The sequence below is a fragment of the Triticum aestivum genome, chromosome 6D (assembly GCF_018294505.1).
Source record: "Triticum aestivum cultivar Chinese Spring chromosome 6D, IWGSC CS RefSeq v2.1, whole genome shotgun sequence".
Classification (NCBI taxonomy): Eukaryota; Viridiplantae; Streptophyta; class Magnoliopsida; order Poales; family Poaceae; genus Triticum; species Triticum aestivum.
Window position 1 is genome coordinate 458,123,141 of NC_057811.1, and position 15,573 is coordinate 458,138,713.

General features: G+C 43.4%; 2 protein-coding genes and 1 long non-coding RNA gene across 3 annotated transcripts; 1 reads left to right on the forward strand and 2 right to left on the reverse strand.

Annotated features, from left to right (window-relative positions):
• Positions 1-1,562: 1,562 nt before the first annotated feature.
• Positions 1,563-3,593, reverse strand: LOC123141988 (L-type lectin-domain containing receptor kinase SIT2-like). Its single transcript, XM_044561023.1, has one exon. It carries the CDS (start codon positions 3,576-3,578, stop codon positions 1,563-1,565), a length of 2,016 nt encoding a protein of 671 aa, XP_044416958.1. The 5' UTR covers positions 3,579-3,593.
• A 3,188-nt stretch (positions 3,594-6,781) lies between these two features.
• On the forward strand, positions 6,782-8,812 carry LOC123145862 (L-type lectin-domain containing receptor kinase SIT2-like). The gene has a single exon (XM_044565369.1). The coding sequence runs from the start codon at positions 6,782-6,784 to the stop codon at positions 8,810-8,812; it is 2,031 nt and encodes a 676-aa protein (XP_044421304.1).
• Positions 8,813-9,120: 308 nt separating this feature from the next.
• On the reverse strand, positions 9,121-10,723 carry LOC123145865 (uncharacterized). Its single transcript, XR_006472488.1, has 3 exons — positions 10,429-10,723; positions 9,360-9,486; positions 9,121-9,236 (listed from the first exon to the last, which is right to left on the reverse strand). It is a non-coding gene; the product is annotated as an uncharacterized lncRNA (long non-coding RNA).
• Between the last annotated feature and the right edge of the window lie 4,850 nt (positions 10,724-15,573).

Here is a 15,573-nt window from a genome sequence, read left to right on the forward strand (position 1 = left end):
TACGGTTGTGTAAAGCATGGCAGGAGCGGCGGCCACGGGGGTGGCTTGCTCCAGGTAATCTGTAATCTGGTACACGTTAATGGGTACTCAGGAGACAACATAGCCCTACTCTAGAGATTTCCAACAGGTTATTGTGGACAAGTGCGTTGTAGGCTCATGAATCTATCTGCAAAAGGAAGCAAGGAGACTGAGCACCTGCAGATGCGGTGAAGATTCACAACTGTGATGGACATATGCATACGCCGTCAATTTATTTTCTATCGTGTCATAACTGTGAGACTAAAAAATTGGCGTATGTTCAGATGTCACTCAACATTTCCCTTCAATATAGCACTGGAATTCTCGGTAATCCACTTCTGAGCCCGGGCTCAGCTGCACCCATCCCGACGAAAAAAATCAAAACAAATTAAAGAAAAATTCAAACAATTCCAAATTTTGTGTGTGTGGTAGATATGCTTGAGGTTCGATCCAATTTTCAAATCATTTGGACATCTAAACAACTCTCGTCAAAAAAGACAAATCCGAGGTCTATAAAAAAGACAAATCATTTGGAATTTTTTGAATTTTTCTAGTACTTGTTCTGATTTTGTTCCTGACCGGGTGCAGATGAGCCTGAGCACCGAAACGCCTCACTCTGAAATTCTGCACTATGTACAAAGTTGCCACTTCCGTCAGCTGACCGTCATGGCGATTGAGAAGATGATTTCCCCCTTACCCGCACCTGGTAGTGATTTCAGCAAACAATGTAAAGATTCCGGAATAATTTTTATTTCGGAATTCATAATAAATATTAGCATGAAAATATGACATAGAAATCCATAATAATTTTACCATGAAAATAAACAAAGTTAAGGAATAATATCCCCTTATTAAGCATATCATCACAATTTCTCTAAAAGATTTCATCACTCGGGTGCATGCACACACTATTCTAAACGTCTACACTCATAATAAACAGTTCACATTTTTAGTAAGTGTACAAACTATAGTAATTTTAGAACAATGTAGTAAAATAGTACTCCCACCGTCTCATAATGTATTGCGTATAGATTTTTTGCAAAGTCAAATTTCATAAACTTTGACTAAATTTATAGATTTTTTTCCTAAATTTAGAATACGAAATAAATATCATTAGAAATGTCATAAGACAATTTTCTTTTCATATTCCATTTGTTTGATTTTTCCACTAACATTAATACCACTTACCCGCAAAAAATAAATGAGTAGAAGTGGGCACGGAAATTTAATACCACTTACCCGCAAAAAACAAATACTGCTCACATAATTACCCAATGTACACACACAAATATCTTCAATTTCTGATAAATATGTTTTTTTAAACAGGATCACATGCATTTTCCATAAGGATGGATTCCTCTCAAATTCCTCAAAATAAGACAGTTCCTCTAAAAAACATCAGGCAATAGTAAATTCATCTCTAGCGGAAAATAGATGCGAAGAATTATGAGCATAAGTGCAGAGATACGTGAGCATCTAATTGATCATACTCGTATGCCAAGCTAGAGCATCCTAGAAGAGAACAATCACAAACACCATGAATATCATCGTCCTCCAGAGAGGTCGGACACTGCCCCAAAGCTGGACATCAGCTGGGGATAAGACATGACAGAAGTGTTGAATCCGTTGTCCTGCATCAACCCCTGCATGTCCACGCTCAGCTGCGTCGTCTTCAGCTCCGGCAGCGGGGTCTCGCCGTCGAGGTACTGCGTGACTTCTCGCATGCTTGGCCTTGAACCAGGAAAGGGGTGCATGCACAGAAGTCCTATCTTCAGCACGAGGCACGCTTCGTCAACGCCGTAGTCGCCCTGGAGCCGTGCGTCCACCGTCTTGCTAAGCAGCCGGTTGTTCCAGTGCTCCAGGACCCAGTCGACCAAGAAAACCTGATTTCCCTCTGCATCTTGCTTCATAGGCTTTTGCCCGCATGTAACTTCGAGAAGAAACATGCCGAAGGCATACACGTCGGTGCGAGGGGACGCCTTGCCTGTGCGCACTAGCTCGGGGGCAAGGTACCCCATCGTGCCCACCATGTGTGTGCTCTGTGGATCGGCGCCATGATCATATAACCGGGCAAGGCCGAAGTCACCGAGCCGGCCGTTCATCTCATCGTCGAGGAGGACGTTGCTTGCCTTGATGTCTCGGTGGATCACGACTTTCTCCCACTTCTCGTGGAGGTAGAGCAAGCCGGTAGCGATACCCTTGATGACCTGAAACCTCTGAGCCCAATTTAAGGTGGGCTTGTCGTCCTCTTGATAGTGTATGTATTTGTCGAGGCTGCCATTTGACATGTAGTCGTACACCAACATCAGCTCACCTTTCCGCCTGCAGTAACCAAGTAGCTGCACTAGGTTGCGATGTCGCAGCTTGCCGATGCTGACAACCTCGGTGATGAACTCCTTCATCCCTTGTCTTGACTCATGGGACATCTTCTTGACCGCGATCTCCTTCTTGGACAACCGAAGCACCCCTTTGTAAACCTCCCCGAACCCTCCTGCTCCAACTAGGTTCTTGCTCTTAAATCCTTGTGTGGCCTGGAATAAATCCTTGTACGAGAATCGGTGTGGACCGAACTCGCCCTCCCAATCCTCGCGCACCTCACTATACCTTCGTCTTCTTCGCACCATCAGAATGACAACGGTGCCGACAGAGATTATCAGTGCTGCAGTGGCTATGGGGAGGATGATCGCCAAGAGCTTGGACTGGGCCCTTTGTCGTAGACGAGGCACCTTTGGAAGCTTGGAGATGTCAATGGACGGAGCTGCTTGACCGTTCATGCCAAAGCTCCATCCAAGAACATAATGACGGGTGTTCATAATTTCAGCCGTGGATGAGAAACCAATATACGCCGTGTCTGTAAGCACGGCTGAGAGGTCATAGGCTGCGGACAACAGTGGCCTCGAGGGTTTTCCCATATGAAGTGGAGCCAAGGTCACATTGATCCTTGTTTCCTCCTCCTCATAGTCCACCCACAGCTGCAGCTCTATTTGAGCATTCAGCGTCAAGTTCTTGAAGACGCCACTAGAGTCCTCATAGAAGCCAGCCTCGTGAGATTGCAAGGACAAAACGCTGTTGATGTCGATGCCGATGTGGTTGTCGTTGATGTCTTGCATGTCGGGGTTCTGGAAGGTGTCAACCTCGATAACAAAGAGGTTGTCATTGTTGTTCGGTTTCAGGATCCCAAAGTACTGCGTCAGCTGTGCATCCGAGAAATTCTTGCTTGGAGCGATGAAGAAGGCCAGGCCATTAGCGCTCACGCCAGGGTATGCGCCGACGATACAAAAGACGATGGTGGCCGAGAATGATTGCACTTTACCACCGGATGAATTGCGGAAGCGCAAAGGAGTAGGGTAAAGAGCATGGCTTTTGATATTGTTTGTGCCGTTGGACATATCAAGGAGGCCTCCTTGTGTGACCACGGCACCGCCGTCAAGGGCTAGGCTGGATTGTGTGAAGCCGGAGAAGATGAACTGGTCATCGCCGGCGGCAAAGGTTGCGAAGGCAAGGCCAAATAGGGGAAGGAGGAGGGGTGGAAGGAATGACACACGCTTCATATTGGTCATCGCCGGAGGTTGTTTGTGGCTTGGAAGTTGCAACTACTCAACAAGTAGTATGCTCGATCCATGAGGTGTTTCATTGCCCATTGCAACTCTGCAACTTCGTTTAAGGTTACACACAGCAGCGTGCTTTATAATTACATCAAGCTCCCTTCCATGTCTATGCTGCTATTTTTCAACACCCTGCGCCCATTCTATGTACTATTTTTCAACATGCATAAGGTGGTCATTATCTGTCAATGCTTTTGTAGAGGAACATAATCTTTTAAAAACCCTAGAAGAGAGCTATCTATCTAATGTCTAAGCTAAGGGTGTGTGGTAGTTTGCTTGCATCACAGACAAAAATATTGGTGTATTAGCATAGAAATTAATGTGCCGGAGTTAAACATAAAGACGGCCGCAAGACAAGGCCCCATGCCACTCTCATGATGACGACCCAGGAGGCGACGCAAACGCTAGCCACCACCACTACTCTCCCCTTCTGCCATCATTGAAGGACAAAGCCGAGCGAAGCCCGTGCGGCTGATGGCAGCGACGGGGTCCTTGCTTGCGGCGGAGGGTGGTCTCGGACACAGCACCAGGATCCTCACGGAAAACGGCGGCGGCGATGGGGTGCCCTTCGACAGCGGTTGCGACTCTCCTAGTTCTGCAAGGTAAAGAGTGATCACTTGACAAGGGTATTTCCAGGCCTTTTCCCTTCGTTTTTCTCCACATCGGGATGCCTTTTGACTAATCCAACAACACTCATTCCTGCTTCTCGGGCTGTTCCCCCATGGTGTTGGGTGCTAATTATAAGGCTTGGGGATGTCACCACGTATAGCTCATTATATTTTTCTCTGTTTTCCATTGTGTTGTACAGTATTTGATTACTATTTGCCTTATAAAATTACGGACAAACTTCTATAGTCACTTTATATCATGTAAACTGGGACAACCAGACAGAAAGTATACCGTTGAATTTTAAAGATGGACAAGAACCCAAAAATAAACTTGATGCATAATTCCACGCGTGGATGAACAATGCGCTCTAAATATGACTTCTCTTACTATTACTTTGGGATGACAGGAAATTGGCAGCTTCGCTCCAGAGTTACATCAACCTTCCTAATTTTCTGCTGTTCATGCTGAAATTTATTATGCCGTTACATCAATGGCAGAGGATCTCAGTCAACCTTTTCTAGTATTCCGTGCAGTAAAAATCTACCGTAAGAAACCGTCAGATTCTAACAAGATGGTGCGGAAAATTTGTCAGGACGCAATACTGTTCTGTAGGATTTTCAACAGCAAATTTCCAATACGTATTTGAAAAAAGCGCTGATAGGTAACGGTCAACAATGGGTGTAGAATGTTGAAAAATTTGCATCTAACAGTCCATCTTTAGATGTACTCCCTCCATTCTAAAATAGATAACCCAACTTTATACTATTTTAAGTTAGTACAAAGTTGAGTCGTCTATTTTGGAACGGAGGGAGTACCTGTTTACTTTTTAAGTCTGAATGGTCCAAATTTATTACAAAGAATACTTAGAAGATCATCTGCCGTTGCTGTAACGGCATAACAAATTTCAACACAAACAACAGAAATTAGGAAGGTTGGTGGAGACCGTCTGGACTTGGCACTCTGAAGTGTGAGCTGCCAGTTTCCCATCACCATCCCAAGTTAAGTCACCAATTAGAAGTCACAACCCGAGAGTATTACTACACACTGTCTTGGATCATGCACTGTAAACGATCAGACGCGGCAATGGCAACGGGCTGCTCTTCGACAGGGCTGCGATTCTCCTAGTCCTGTGAGGTGAAGAGTGATCGTTGGGTAAGGGGGTGACATTTTCTCTTTGTTTTTCTCGACATCAGGATACCTTTTAATTAATCCAACAACACTATTCCTGCTTCTCGGGTTGTGTCCATGGTGTTGGTGCTAAGTATAAGGCTTGAGGATGTCACTACGTATAGCTCATTTCCTGTTCTCTTTCTTTGCTTCTGTGCTACGTTCTATAGCTGTTGTGTTGCATTAGACTACTAGTTGCCTTAAAAAAAATACGGACAAACTTTTATAGTCATTTATCATGTATAAACTAGGACAACCGGACTGAAAGTATGCCGTTGAATTTTAAAGATGGACAAGAACTGAAAAATAAACTTGATGCATAATTTCGTGCGTGGGTGAACAATATGCGATAAATGTGACTTCTGACGATTACCTTGGGATGACAGGAAATTGGCAGCTCACGCTTCAGAGTTCCATCGACCTTTCCTAATCTTCTGATGTTTGTGCTGAAATTTGTTTATGCCGTGGCAGAGGATCTCAATCAACCTTTTCTAGTATTCTGTGCAGTAAAAATCGACCCAAAGAAACTGTCAGCTTCTAACAAGATGGTGCGAAAAATTTGTCTGGATCCAATACTGTTCTTTAGGATTTGCTATACCAAAATTTCAAGATGTATATTTAGAAAAGCGCCGATAGGTAACGGTCAACAATGGGTGTAGAAAAAAAAAACAATGGGTGTAGAATGTAGAAAATTTTGCGATGAACAGTCCATCTTTAGGTGTACCTGTTTACTTTTAAGTCTGATGATGTAAATTTAATTACTACACATAATACTTAGAAAAAGTAGATTGAGATATTCTGCGGTTCTGCCATTGCTGTCGGCATAACAAATTTCAACACGAACATCAGAAGATTAGGAATGTTGATGGAGATCGTCTGGACTTGGCACTGAGAAGTGTGAGCTGCCAGTTTCCCATCATCCCAGTTAGTCACCAAAAGTCACAGCCAGAGAATACTACACACCGTCTTAGATCATGCACCGCATCCACGCATGGAATTATGTGCATCAAGTTTCCTATTCAGTTCTTGTCCATCTTTCATTTCAACGTAATACTTTTTGTCTGGTTGACAAAGTTTACATGACAGAAGACTACAGAAAGGTTGCTCGCACATCGATGTTCAAGTTAATCTAAATCAATGTTTTTGTCTGTGACGCAAGCAAAACCACCACACATTAGCTTAGACAGATAAAGCTGGATCAAAGCTCTGGTCTAGAGCTAACCTAACAAAAAGAAAGGCATACCGGTCGTGACTCGTGAGAAAACTATATGCAATGCTGAGAGTCCTCCGACTGATAAATGGGCGAGTAGAGTAAGAAGTCCGGCGTTGCCCAACTATAAAAACATTCATACGTGCACCTGCTTATGCCCATGCTCATGACCATGTCTGGCATAAAGCATCTCTCCTTTCTGCTATTCAAGCTACTACTCTCTCTTGGCCTCAGCGTGGCACCACCCTTCGTCGCCGCCGATGAGCACCAGTTCAGCTACTCCGGCTTTTCCAACACTAGCCTCACCCTCGACGGTGCGGCCTCGGTCACACCCAACGGGTTGCTTATGCTTACCAATGGCACGTCCAGGAGCATGGGGCGTGCCTTCTACCCTGATCCGCTGCGCTTCCACAATTTGTCCAATGGGGCTGTACAGTCCTTCTGCGTCTCATTCGTCTTCGCCATGGTCTCCATCTACAAGGACTTGAGCAGCAATGGCATCGCCATGTTCATTGCGCCGAGCAAGAATTTGTCCACGGCGATGCGGATGCAGTACTTGGGCCTTCTCAGCAATCAGAATGATGGCAATCAGACAAACCACATCTTCGCAATCGAGCTAGACACCTTCCAGAACTGGGAGCTCCAAGACATGAATGACAACCATGTTGGCATTGACATCAACAGTCTCCGCTCCATACAATCCCATGATGCCGGTTTCTACCATGACAAGAATGGCACCTTCCAGAGTTTGAGTCTCGATAGCCAAGAGGTGATGCAGGTCTGGGTGGACTACCATGGAGAGAAGATGCAGATCGACGCCACCATGGCTCCTCTCGGCATGGCCAAACCTACAAGACCAATAGTATCAGCCAACTACAACCTCTCAAGCGTGCTCACAGATGTGGCATACATCGGCTTCTCATCTGCAGAAGGCAAGATAACGAAGCACTATGTGCTCGGTTGGAGTTTTGGCATGAACAGTCCTGCTCCAGCTATCAATCTCACCATGCTGCCAAAACTACCCCTTGGTCCTCGTAGCAAGGGTGGTCGACGTCGTCTCTGGGTATTGGAGATCATTCTACCACTAGCAACGGCAGCACTCATCCTGTCTGTGGCTGCCGTTGTTTCCCTACTTGTGCGGAGGCATTTCAGGTATGCAGAAGTACGTGACGACTGGGAGGTCGAATACGGCCCACACCGCTTCTCGTACAAGGATTTGTTCCGTGCAACAGAAGGATTTGACAACAAAAACCTCCTAGGGACCGGAGGATTTGGAAGAGTATACAGAGGAGAGCTGTCAAGGTCCAAACTAATGGTAGCTGTAAAGAGGGTGTCGCATGACTCCAGGCAAGGCATGAAGGAATTCATAGCAGAAATTGTCAGCATTGGCCGCCTTCAGAATCCAAATCTTGTGCACTTACTTGGCTACTGCAGGCGTCAAGGTGAGCTCCTGTTAGTGTATGAGTACATGCCCAAAGGAAGCCTCGATAAGTACTTGTATGGTGAAGTGGACAACTCCACATTAAGTTGGGACCAAAGGATTTGGATCATCAGGGGCATTGCATCTGCATTGATTTATCTCCACGAGGAGTGGGAGAAAGTGGTCGTCCACCGAGACATCAAGGCAAGCAATGTGCTCCTCGATGATGAGTTGAATGCACGGTTGGGTGATTTCGGTCTAGCAAGGTTGTATGATCATGGTGTTGAGCAAGAAACTACTCGTGTCGTTGGCACCATTGGATACATTGCTCCGGAGCTAGCACGCACGGGCAAGGGTACTCCTCTTACCGACGTATTTGCCTTTGGTGTATTTATTCTGGAGGTCACTTGTGGACAAAGACCTATCATGCAGAGCACACAAGATGAGCAGGTCATGTTAGTTGATTGGGCGCTTGAGCATGTGCAACAAGGATCACTAGATGATGCAATAGATATAAGGCTTAAAGGGCAGTACAATGTCAGCGAGGCACATCTGGCACTGAAGCTAGGACTACTCTGCTCACACCCATTTGCATGTGCAAGGCCTAGCATGCGGCAAGTGATCCAATACCTAGATGGGCATATTGAACCACCACAGCTACCAGCACACCAGAGCTTCCAAGCACTAGCCTTGATGCAAAATGAAGGGTTCGATTCATACATCATGTCATATCCTTCATCAAAGAGTGTTGGCACAATGTCAAGCATTTCAGGAGGAAGATGAGCACTATGTTTGATGGTGCTCAGAGTGCTTACTTATATTGCACAAGGCATGTACGTACGTTCTTACCTTCGATAGCTAGATTTGTTGCTTCATGAACAAGATTGATAGGTCTGGTAGAATGATAAGTGCCATCTGAATAAAGAGTTTATAATAGGAGGCTCACCTGAGCCGCAGAGCTATAAAGTCTGTAATATTTAAATGTCATAGTTATGTGGTTTCTTCATAAAATGTTTTGTGATTGCTTATTCTTCGTGAATCTGAATATTTATTTATTTGTTTCTCGTGCACATCTTGCATTTGTTTGGGATCCTCTATTACCTGGTGATATATGTAGACAGATTGAAATTGAGTTGTCAAAATTTCAATCCTGTCAGCTTCAGTGCTCAAAACAGTAAAATTATCACTTCACACTTGTAGCACAATCCTGTCCAAAAAAAAAAAAAAAACGAATCCTTAGGCATCTATCCTCTGAGTCCCAAGAAAGGTTGTTCTGATCTATGGCCCAGAAAGGAATTCAACACATCCAAATTACAAAAACAAGCATTACCTTGATTGGCGACTCGGTGCCTGAAGATGGTGTAAGAATATGTTCACCAATAACAAAGTTCTGAGGACGCATACATATGCCTTTGGTTTATCCACAACGTTACACCAATCACGTGCAAGTATGTGGGCTGAAAACATAGGATTTCATCAATTTAAAGGCTATATACTTTTGTAAAAGCAAACATGTACACGGAAAAGGGCATGCCAATCAACCTATGTCGTGCTGCCACATATCATCTACAGATTTAACCAACCCATTTAGGCATTTACGCACTAGCTGGGATTGTAGAGAGAAACTACAGTGCGGGCTGCGACAGTTATGATATGCCCTAGCGACATTAGTAAGGTTGTTGTTTAGTTGTTTACACAGTCATAGAGCAAATGGCCAGAGAACACTTGGTATGTGAAACAGAGTTTTCTGCGATCCACCAGTATTGCAATATTCTACTGTACTTGTGTAACTCTATGAATAGCATGCGAGTTAATAACGGACGGCTCAAACTGAAAAATCATCAAAGAGGTCCAAGATGGCAACATACATGGTCAGAGCAATTCAAAGGATCCTAAACAGTTGTGATATCTGGAGAAGGCACTGGGTCGATCACAAAACAAATGTCTGACATGCAACTCACGGACAGCGCCATGAGAATCATCATGTGTGGTTTCAAATCCTCTCTGAGAAGCTACGATTGTCATCCATTGCATCACACCAGATGCTAGTGCAGAGGGACATATACTCCAAGTTTAAAAAATCAGGAGCATCGATGCATGGAGAAAACGATCCCCTAATGTGGAACAATAGCATTCCAGGTATCTTCCACTTCTGCTAGGTGATGATACCAGTATGGAGGCAGATTTGTACTCCCTCCGTCTGAAAAAACTTGTCCCAAACTTGTTTCTTAAATGGATGTATTTAGCACTAACTTGATGCTAGATACATCCATTTAAGGAACAAGCTTTTTCGGATGGAGGGAGTACTATACAGCAGTGGAAATCACTTAAATCGGCGATGTGGGACTGAATATATCTCAGTGTAGTACAGACTGTGCTACAGTCCAGGTAGTTCTTACCCGAGCCCGAGAGACAGGCGGCGCCTGCCCCAGCCCGCTCCGCCGCGCGCGCGCTGTCCACAACGGCGCCTGTCCCTCCGCCTCCTCCATCACTCCCGTTGCCGGCGCCGGTGCTCGCCGGCCACCATCGGCCCCCTGGACCCTATCTCCAGCTGGTCCCAGTTCACTCCGGCGCACGAGAGGTCGCGGAGTGCAGATATAAAGAAGCAAAAACAAGCTTGGAGAGACGGAGGAAGGACGGCGACGTGGAGGACGACGGGAGCGCCGACCGCCGATGGGAGCTACAGCGCCCGCAGGCGTGTTGAGCGGGCCGTGGCCCAACAGCTCCGCATGATCCGAAAAGAAAAAACACATTGAGATCTTCGTCATTGGATTTTCGCATTGAGATCTTCAAAAATAAATCCCGTATTAATAGGTTACGATGAACCTTTTAAAAAAAATAGAAAAAACACAAAAAATATCCAAAATTGAAAACAAATGGGAAAAGAAAGATAAAGGAAAAAACAGGAAGCCGGAAGCACAATTGTGCTTTTTTCATTTAAATTTTATAAGCATAGTTATGTTTTCCCCTTTTTGAAAAGCATCTATTGTGCTTTTTCCGTTTTTGAGAAACACAATATGCTTCTCGTGGAAGCACAGGCTAAGTATATTTTTTTCTTTTTCAAAAAGCACAGTTATGTTGTTCCCTTTTCGAAAGGGCACAAGTTATGCTTCTCGCGAAAGCACAAATATGCTTTCTCTTATGAGAAGCACAAGCCCTGCTTTCAGAAAATACAAAAGGAAAATCACCAAAACCCATAAAAGAACCCAAAAAACACATGCAGAAAACAAAACTAAAATCCCAAGGGTGCACCAGTGCACGACACATTTTTTTGTTTGAGGGGTACCAGCGCGACACGAGGTGGCGGCTGGACACACCACTTGATACACTCCAAGCCCACCAAAAGTGACTGTTGGGTTTCCCTACGGAAAACCCTCTAATTAGTTGCTCCCGTTAGTGGTTTAGACAAAAACCAGCACCCACTGTTTATGGAAAAAAAATTAAACTTCTGCGCTTTTTTACAGATTAGAAATATATACATCTGAAACTGTTTGTAGATTTGAATTTAAGAATATGAAATATCTCAGATTTGAAAAAATATATTCATGAATTTAAAAAGTATCCACCAAAACAAAAAAAATCATGAATCTAAAAAGAAATCATGAACTAAAAAATCTAGAATGAAAAAATGTTCAAGATATTTTTGAAATATTCACAAATTTAAAACGTTCAAGGGTTTGAAAATGATCATAATTTTTATAACATTTTCATAACTTTTAAATTGTAAAAATAAAAACTAGATACAACGCGAGAAAAACAGAACGAGAAAACAGAAGCAATCTTTTTTTAGGGGTAACATAAACAGGCGAAAACTTCACAAAACCGGAGGGTGTCGCCAAATAGCATTTTCCCAGGGCGACGAGGATGCATGGCTTGAGGCGGCTTACTTGGGCAGGCTTAGCTTTATGCGCCTCATTTTCTACCATATGACTTGTTTTTCTCCCTCTTGTATGTCAAAAGAACAAAAAATAAAGCAACGAATTGCCTCGTCAATTTTTTGAATAAAGAAGCTGCCACGTAAGTTTGTTACAAATATTAACCCAAAAAGAAAGATCAAAGCAACATGTTGTAGTTTCTATCTTAGGTTATAGCAAATTTTCTCCTCCAGACTTCACTGACGAGTCTGTGCATTCGCCTCCCCTCTACATGTCACTCCGGCGGCCGGCAGCGGAGAGGGGAATCCCGGTGCCTCTGCTCCGGTTAGTAGTTAGGTTACAGTTTTTTAATCCTCGCAGGTGCGGCGCTCGGGCGGATTGTGGCATTTCTTCTTTGAGTTTGTCTTACGGGCTTTGATCCCCATCGAGTTTGTACATTTGGATGTACTTGACGGAGCTTCGGTATAGATTCCTGTCGTCTACTTGGGGCGATGATGTTATGGTTTCTCGTCATTTGCTGAGATTTGATGTCAAGTGATTCAGATCTATGCAAGAGTTCGACGACCACAACTGTGGCTCCACGGCGCTAGCCCTTAGGGGGGCGGGCACGAAAACTTTCAGGCTACCATCAACAAGGTCAAGCTGGCTCCAGTAGGGGGATGACAACAACAGCACGTTTCGTCGACAGTTGTGGTCATTCGGTGGTCTTGAAATCTTGATGTAATTTTTATTATGTTTGAAATGTTTTGTACTTATGGTGAACTTTTATACTAGATTTGATCCTTTCCACCAAAAATAGCACTACGCCAGCTAGTGAAATCCAAAACATCCCGAGCCACTGCCATCAGGTGGCTCCAGACTACATGCTCACAACAAAGCAGAGCTATCAAACACATGCTTCAAAAAACTCGACCACGTAAATATTACAGACTCCACCGAAACAAGATCACAATTTATAGCGCCACTCATCAATACGTCTTGATCTTAAGCATGATAAGTGCGAGTTGGTTAGCTCAAACTTCAATTCAACCCGTGCAGAAGCAAGAGCAACTCACACATATGCTTCAAAAACTTAAACTCGGGTTTGTTAGTTCCATGGCAAGAAACCTGACCATACGGGCGCAACTCATTTCACAAAAGTAGCTCTAAATTGATGTATGCAGCTGCTCAGAAGTCATCATCGTAAGCACGATTAATGGCATATATGAATATGAATGATTGCAATTTTAAAAGTATAAGTCTTTGACCAAAGAAACACAAAATATTCTACCCACGTTCCAAAATATAAGGTGTATTGGTTTTTTTTTAAATCGAACTTGTGCATGTTTGACCAAGTTTTTAGAAAAGAAAAGTATTAATATCTAGAATACCACATTTGTATCATTAGAACCATCATGAAAAGTATTTTCGTGTTTCTTTATTTTGAATGAGGATGTTGATATTTCATTCTATAATCTTGGTCATACATACATACCTTTGGTTTTCACGGAAATTTATGCACCTTATATTTTGGAACAAAGGGAGTAGTGAACATTGGGAAGTGATCACAGTGATTGATCTACACCAACTGCATATGGATGACAATGGACATGGAGATGGGACGGTGTGGGTGAAGATGCTCCCAATGATGCCTTCATGTTGGTGGTCGTGATGATGATGATGACAACGAATTCCCTCGGCCCAAGGTGCCAAATAAGAACGATAAGCCCTTCTGGAGAGAAACTAGGGCTTCATGGCGGCGACTGGCTCAATAAATACGTGAAAAATGGCATGTCTGTGGAGGATGAAAGGGTGCTAACCTCGAAAGTAAAACATAATGCAGATCTGGTGGCCCCCACATGGCCTTGCCATGCGGTCCTTCCTTAGGTCTTGGGGGTCCCCTAGGTGAGTCCCTCTGGCTCCCGATTCATTATTCCTCATCTATCAACAACGTATATTCGATGGATTTCTCCTCGAGCCTAGGAGTGTCGTTTTCTCCATTTTTCGGCAATCAGTGTTTTGGTCTCCTCCAGATGGAAATATGTAAATGCAATGGACATAACAATGAATTGTAGCAAAGATCATTGATGTTCATAATAGATTAGCAATTCATATTTATGAAATAATGATGCAAAATGCATGTATCATGAGCATTCAGATCCTTCACCCCTGATAGAATATCATATCTCTGCAAACTATGAACCACCTCAAGACACCACGTGGCCGTTTTGATATAGGGATCACCCGCTAATGTTCATGCCTTGCAACGCGCCAGGGCTACAAGTTTTACCAGATCCAAGTTACCCAGGAACTCCCATCTCAGATACGGAACCACGCACATTGGTCTTCAAGACACCACACCCACTTTGAAACTACCCTAACATCCCATCTCTACCTGCTTAATCTCCTTTTAGCTCGTCCAAAAATAGGTTACGAAGTAACACATTGGTAAAGAACTCTGAAGAGCCCCTCATAGATGTCCTTGTGCCATCCAGATCACCCATGTTGTAGCGTTTATGAACTTCTCCAATCTTAGTGTGCTCCATCATCACATGAATTCGCCGCCTCATTTCGGGTTCAGAGCTCATGCTCATATCTCGAGTGAGCTCTGCATCAACAAAATCCTAGAACATCATGCACACATCCATGGTTTATAGCACTGTATCGACGAATCACCGTCATGGATCAACCGCACCATCCTAAGCGACTCCTCAAGCCTAGCATGCGGACGAGAAGGTGGCACTGGAACGAAGTCAACTGTTGCACTCAGTGGTGGAGACCAGGTGTTTTTTACACCTGACAACCTAAGTTTGCAAGTTGTAGTGTTTTTTCCTTTTTATTGGACAATCCTGGTATCCTCCCACGCGTTCGTAGACCGACCCATTGTTCTTTCTCTCATCATTTTTGGGAAGGTTTGATTCGAGAACCTTCCCTCGAGCGAAAATTTCATTTTCTGATTTCTTTTATGATTTAACAACTTTTATTCTTATTTTTTTATTTTTCTCATTTTATTTTCCTTCCTTTTTATTTTAAAATCATGAATATTCTTTGAAATTAATTAATGATTTTTTATAATTTTCAAACATTTTTTTGGATCCACACGTATTTTTCAAAATAATATTTTTCTAAAACATGTCTTCTTAATTCATGAACATTATTTCAAATTTGGGAACATTGTTTTGAATCCACGAACATTCTTTCATAGCCTAGATTGTTTTGAATCCATGAACGCTTAGAAAAATTTACAATTTTTTTGAAAACTAATGAACATTTTTTAAATTCAGGAAAAAATAAATACCAAACATTTTTAGTTCACATTGTTTTTAAAATTCCGGTTTTTGGCTTTTAAATATTTTAAAAATCAAGGATTTTTTCCCAAATTCCTGAAAGCTATTTGAAACCCACAAAAAATATTTTTTTTGTAATGTATTTCAATGGAAACCTTCGGAAATAACAAAATCCAGCCAGAAAAAGAGCCGCTGGCAAAATGCTTTGTAGTAGTTTTTTTTTCTTTCGAGAATACTGCCAATAAGCTTGTCGAAAGAAAAGAAAGAAGAGATAGGGATTGAGGGCCCAGCCAAGCCTAGAGCAACCCAATGAACGGGTATGATGGAAGAGGCCGGTCCGGAGACGGGGTTCGGCTCACCTGCAGGGTTCCCAGCAGGGATTATTGTGCAGGGCCAATAAATG

What these genes read in the sequence shown, in the direction of transcription:
- LOC123141988 (XM_044561023.1), bottom strand. Translation starts at nt 3,578, where the DNA reads ATGACCAATATGAAGCGTGTGTCATTCCTTCCACCCCTCCTCCTTCCC.
- LOC123145862 (XM_044565369.1), top strand. Translation starts at nt 6,782, where the DNA reads ATGTCTGGCATAAAGCATCTCTCCTTTCTGCTATTCAAGCTACTACTC.